Source organism: Falco punctatus (genome assembly GCF_963210335.1).
Source record: "Falco punctatus genome assembly, chromosome: 3".
NCBI lineage: Eukaryota > Metazoa > Chordata > Aves > Falconiformes > Falconidae > Falco > Falco punctatus.
In genome coordinates this window covers 120,842,701-120,848,654 of record NC_137582.1, presented here as the reverse complement: position 1 = coordinate 120,848,654, position 5,954 = coordinate 120,842,701, and the positions used below count along the sequence as shown (strand labels likewise).

The following is a 5,954-nucleotide window of genomic DNA, read 5'->3' as shown; positions in this document are numbered from 1 at the left end:
GTGAGCCCCGGGCCGGAGGGGGCTCGCTGCCCCTGGGGTGCCCGCCCAGGCGGGGACACCCACCCGCGCCCCCTGAGCGGGGGGTGCTGGGGGGTGCCCGGCGGCTGGCTGCGGGGTGGGGGGCGTCGTTCCCGGGGCGGCCCCTGCAGCTGCCGGGGTTACGCGAGCCCCCGCGGAGCCCGCCCCGCTAAAGCCGCCTGCCCGCCGTCATCCTCAGCGGAGGTGCAGCTACGCCATCACACCGACGGGCACGCCAGCGCCCCGCACCGAGCCTGCGGCTCATCCCTCCCTCCTTCTGCCGCAGGTACAGGCCACCCGCCACCCGAGTCCCACCTGGCCGCGCACCCCAGGACCAAGCGATGCTCCTGCAACAGCTGGCTAGATAAGGAGTGCATTTACTTCTGCCACCTGGATATCATCTGGGTCAACACACCTGGGTGAGCATGAGTGCTGCTTTCCGGCTGGGGGGTGGCCCTGCTGCTGACTTAGCCGTTGTACGTTCTGATCGAGGGTGGGGTTCGGTTAGGGGAAGGTGGGGAAGGGTCCCAGACCCGTGAGGCGCCTGCAGCACCTGCTCCAGAGAGCATTGCGAGTCCAGTCCTTTCCCGCAGCCAGAAAGGGACAAGCTGTGCTTCTGCACAGGGTTGCGGTGTAACCCCCGCGGAGCAGAGTGGAAACACAGGGCTCTGCTTCCTCATCGGCTTTTTCTGAGATTTGCACCTCTGTGTGCCCAAAGCAACACGGAGGCATTACAGCTGCAAGTTGGAAAGTTGCTCTGCCCACTCGCGAGAAGTAACCCCAAGTGCCGCCTGCCAGCGCAGCTACAGCCAGCAAAGCAGGGGTGGGCTGGCACTAAGGTCCTGCAGCTGCCAAGTCCTGCCCTCGAGAATGCTCAGGCAGCTTTCGGAGCAGTTTCAGACCAATGGCCATCACGCTGTAGGAAAACACATGTACTCAGGTGTGGTTATAATCGTGCTTGCTAACGTGCAATTACAACTCGCTGCTTGCTCAGAGAATAGTTGCAGTCACTGCCAATCCTAAACCCTCTGGGAGAGTAGATTGCAATCAAAGATGAAGCAGGGAATGTGCTAACAGATCTGAAAGCATGCCGTGATCAGAAGAACCTGTTACGGCCCCAAGACATCTTGAGCTGTACTATGTCCTGTGTGTTAAAACCCACAGGGGGAGGGAAAGCCCTGACACCTCTGTGCTTGAGAGGCTGGCAGCTTCTGCTGGGGGCCTGGGCATCTGTGCTGCTCCTGTGCTGTGCCACGCAGGTGAGCTGCCAGCTCGCCGAGCCCATGTTGCGACCCTTGCACGGGCGCTCGGGCTGCTGCAAGGAGAGAAAATTCCACTGGCAACCCAGCACATACTGGCAATCTCCCTGGGAGGGGTGGGGTGGGGAAAACAGCAGGTAGGAGAGGAGCTGGAGTTTAAAGGCTTAGATGTATCAGTGACCTTTTCACCTTATGTCTATAGATGCATCTTTTATTATCCTGGCACTGGCTTGTCTGCCTCAGGATGGTGTTATAAACATGTTGGCTAATAAAAAGTTGGTTACATAGCTGATTTCTTTTGTTTTAACAGACACACCGCTCCCTATGGCTTGGGAAGCCCACCAAGGCGGCGCAAGAGATCACTCAGCAGGTGCGAGTGCTCGCACTCCAGGGACAGCATCTGTGCCACCTTCTGCCAGGTGAAGCCTGGGTAAGTCACAGGGGTCCTGGGGATGTCCCTGGGGGCTGCTCGGTGAGGGTGCAGGCAGGCAGGCAGAGCTTCGGAGCTGCAGTAACTCTGCAGCCTCCGTGGGGACAGCTGCGCAGCTCTTTGCAAACAGCTGGAACTTGTCTAGTGGCTGCCATACCCCTCCCAAGAGGCCCTGGCGAAGCATCAATAGGTGGTTTTGCTGTAGAATAGTCTCTTTACTAGCTGATAAGAAGCAATGTTACCTCCATCCCTCCTGCTGCCGGGAGGCTGAGGGAGCGCTGAGTGCACTGGTGGGAAGGGAGTTGCTGGCAGCATGCTGGAAGAGGGACAAGCACAGGACGTGAAGCTTTGGGACACCAGTGTCTCCTGCATGGCTCAGGTGGGAGAGGCTGCAGGAGAGTAGGATTGCTGTGAGCTGGGACTTGGAAGTCGGATATCTTCCATAGCCAGCTTGTTTTATAGTGCGTGTGGACCCTCCGTTGTCTCACTTCAGCCAGCGGCACAGAGGAGTGCTTACACTGCAGGGAGTTGGGGAGCAGAGTCACTGTAGAGACCTGTCATTCATTTCATAGCAAAGCAATAGTTAAAATCCCCAATCATTAAATGTGACGGTGAATAGAGAGAGGTCTGGCAGAATAGGATAGTGTAAGAATGAGCTATGAATAGCTCTCAAATAACTGCAATTAACTCTTCAAAAACATGCATTCAACTGTCCTAGTCTGTCACGGGTGATGTTAAAGCGACACTCCCCTGGTACTTACCATAGCCCACGGCTGGATGTCAGTGGTTCATGCATCTCCTCTTGCTCATTAGGTACCTCCAGAGTCTGAAGCTCCCAGCGAGCTCTGGAGCACCAGCGAAGTCCCCACAGAGTGGTGGCATGAGGCCTTCCCATCATGGCCTGCTGAGAGCTCTCAGGTGAGCATGCCACTGAAACCCACTCTGAACGTCCCTCCTGAGCACTTTAAAATCTGCAGTTGTGACCCCAGACTGCAGTAACCTTCCCCCTCTTGTCTCCCTTTAAGTGAGTACACTTGCCTGTTTCTGCTCTCCATGGAATTGAAGGCTAGCACCTGAGGGAGCCAGCGTTGCTTGTGTCCTTCCAAAACTAGAGGAATATTACATAAAATGTAATTCTTGATTGGAGTGGGACATTGCTGTGATATGGGACAGGCAAATGGGTGATAGACACGAAGTGGGGGAGGGATGGCATCAGTCATGTAGGAAAAAAGTTCATTGGGCAGCAACTTTGGATGGAAGGAAATAAGCTTTTCTCACATCACGTCAGCGAGCTGCAGAACTCACTGCTGGGAGAAACTGTGGACTCCAGGAATTTAAATGAATTAAAGGGAGTTGGCAAACTGAAGGAGGGTTGGTCTGTTGGTGGCAGTTAAATCGGATGCAGTGGGAACACTTTCTGAAAGGCAGATCTGGGGAAGCATCGCTTGGGTCATGCCCTGCTGCAGGACTCCTTGAATCCGCTGCCACTGGCCGCTGGTGGATCCCCGCTGTGGCTTAATATGTCTGCGAGTAGAAATTCCCCCTTTTCCTTCCCCCATCTTCTGCCTCTTGGTGAGGGGTAGATAAATATCATAAAGAGGGGCAGTTGCTGAGCAGTAGGAAAAATGGACGGGAGAATGAACATCACATCTCTTCTTTTTACAGGGATCTTGCTGCCTCCAGCCTGCGGTTCGGCAACCACCAGCACCGTTCTCAGAGGGACGCACAGCCAATGGTTTTGCCTTGGAAGAAGAATGTCTGGAAGAAGAAGAGATAAGAATCAGGTGCATATCAAGTTCACCAGAAGAATCTGGAGTCCTGTGGGTGCCACGAACTCCGCTGTCGGTAGTTAGAGCTGAAGGAAAGGCCATGAGTGGAAGGGGGAAGAAGTGGAAGCCTCCATGCTCCTGTTGTGTGAACCAGTACTGCATGCACTCCAGAGAGTGTTGTAAAGGGAAAACTGCCTCTATACAGTCACAGATGTGTTGTGGGGCTGAATTGTGCCTTTTTGGATTGGGCAAGGGTCTTGCTGGAGGAGTACTAACTTAACTTAACTGGAGTCCCAGGCAGAGGGTCAGCCGGCGCCGGGCCGTTGAATCACTCACAAAGGAGGCAGCTCAGTGCGGCCCCAGGCTGGGTGCTGAGCGCTGGTTCCAGCGTGGCCCCATTCAGTGGTGGTTTGGCTGGTCATTGTAGATGGGGATCGACCACCTCCAGCGTGAGCCTACCTTTGCACTTTTTTCTCTTACTTGTCAGAGAGCATGATATGCATATGAATGAGACTCCCACGGTAAAGCAGCTCCCAACTTTTATTAAAGAATATGTATCATCTAGAAGCCTGAAAGCCAGCTGAGCAGTCAGGGGCATTCTTTGGCTGAGAAGGTCACTGAAGGGCCATCCGTAAGTGGCTCTTGTTTAGGTGGAGGATAGCTTGCTTACACTGGAGCTTGCACCAGATCCAAGCTGGGCTCCTGCCATCAGACACAGCAGCAGTGGGGAGGGGAGGCTGAAGTGGGGCTATATCTCTGCAGGACCCCCGTGCGTGCAGCCCCCCTGTAGCCTGGGGGAGGGAGCCCTGCTGGGTACAAGGCAGAGCTGAGCTGCTAGCTTGGATGAGCGCAGTGTTGTGAATCTGTCTCATCTTGGACATACCCTTAGCAGGGTAGTGTTCTTCCAGCTCTTAACCTAACACCCCAGCTTTCTTTCAGCTCTACCTGAAAAGAAAGGCTAGGGGCAGAGAAGATGGGTGGTGGGAAAATAGCCTGCAAAGGCTTGCTTGCTGCTTCGCTTAGATCAGGTTTCTGATTCGGGCTCTATATAATAGATGACCGGTATATGGATAGTGTGCCACCGCAAGAGGTGTAACCTAAATGGAGAACACATTAGGCCAGGGGCAGCCAGGTGGGACTGGCACAGAGGGAAGATTTGGGAGGAGGAGAGCACCATGCTGCCTGCGCAGCTTTAGGAGAAAGGCTCAGATTTAAACTCATGCCAGAATCCCGGCTGCTTCCCCAGCCGTGGAGCAGCACGGTAGTGCTGGCCCAGAGGAGAGGAGGAATAATTTGGAAAAATCACTGAGCCCAGAACCTACAGACCAATCTTGCAGGCAAACACAATCTCAAGGCTCTGGAGCTGTATCACAAGTGCACTTTTGTTTGCCTGGGCAGATTAACTTCTTTTATAAATCATGGCTGCAGCTGTCATCTGGTTAGCACGGATAAATAATTGCTCTTCTGGAACCACTGTTGGGTCCCCCTCGCTGCCCAACCCAGTATTACACGTGAGCGTTTAAAAAGGATGCTTGAAGGTGGTGGTGGACCAAAATCTGTGGCTGTTGCAAGTGTAGTCCCATTGGACATACAAAATACTTCCCTGATTTTGCTTTAAGCCCGGGGGGTGGGGTGCGGAGGGGAATGAGACCAACTGATTGTATCATAAATGAAACGGCAAACAAATCATTTGGTCTCCAAAGCTGCAGAGAATCATTTTATATTTGGCCCTCTGAAGGTTTGAGTCATTCTAAAAAAAAATAAAATAAAAAAAATCCTGAAAGGGTTTGTTCCAGAGGAAATTTTGCACATGGTTTAATGTGAGCCTAGTAATTTAAAATAAAAGTACTGCTGTAAAATACTATGTATATCTCCTTGTGTGTATAATGTCTCATCTTTAAGTGACTTATTGCACACATGCCATATGTAGCATTTGGAAATCTGTGTATTTATTTAAATATATTGATTTTTTTAGACAGTAACTTGCAAAATTTAATTTGTAATAAATAATGACAAAAGTCAATACCATTTTTCTGCCTTATTTGATGGCTGGGTGGTGGTGGATAAAGGGAAAGAAATCCAGATGGCCAAAAGCACCATGAGGGTGGGTGGGGATGTGGAGGCTGTGTAGTCTTGTGAATGGTCCTGAGCAAATTTCAGTTTAAAGTGAATCCATCCAGCTGACTTAAATGTTCTTTCACTTAAAATAAATACCCTGTTCCTTTCTAGATGCCAGTGGGAACATATATGATAATTTCATAATATGAAATTATCCCCAGCTTGTGCTTAGGGCTGTGGATGCCAAGGCTGGCTAGAATCCTTGTACCAAGGGATCCTGTCAACATTTTCCTGTGGTTGAGTCCTTTGCTTCCAGTCCTCTTAGCAGCTCTGTGACCGTGGGTGTTGGCATTGCAGGGACAGAGCAGCCACACACCCTCTTCTGCACCCAACAACTTTTAAATCTGAGTTTGGCTGATT

General features: G+C 52.0%; 1 protein-coding gene across 2 annotated transcripts in view; it reads left to right on the top strand.

Moving 5' to 3' along the window:
• Positions 1 to 5,499, top strand: part of EDN2 (endothelin 2) — a 42,052-nt gene extending 36,553 nt beyond the window's left edge. Inside the window, exons 2-5 of one of the 2 annotated variants that reach the window (XM_080381258.1) lie at positions 305 to 437; positions 1,588 to 1,707; positions 2,521 to 2,625; positions 3,373 to 5,499. In XM_080381258.1, coding sequence (XP_080237384.1) covers positions 305 to 437; positions 1,588 to 1,707; positions 2,521 to 2,625; positions 3,373 to 3,484 — 470 coding nt within the window. In that variant the 3' untranslated portion in view covers positions 3,485 to 5,499. The remainder of the gene's footprint in view (positions 1 to 304; positions 438 to 1,587; positions 1,708 to 2,520; positions 2,626 to 3,372) is intronic. The other variant, XM_080381259.1, reaches the window with a different exon arrangement.
• The last annotated feature ends 455 nt before the right edge of the window (positions 5,500 to 5,954 follow it).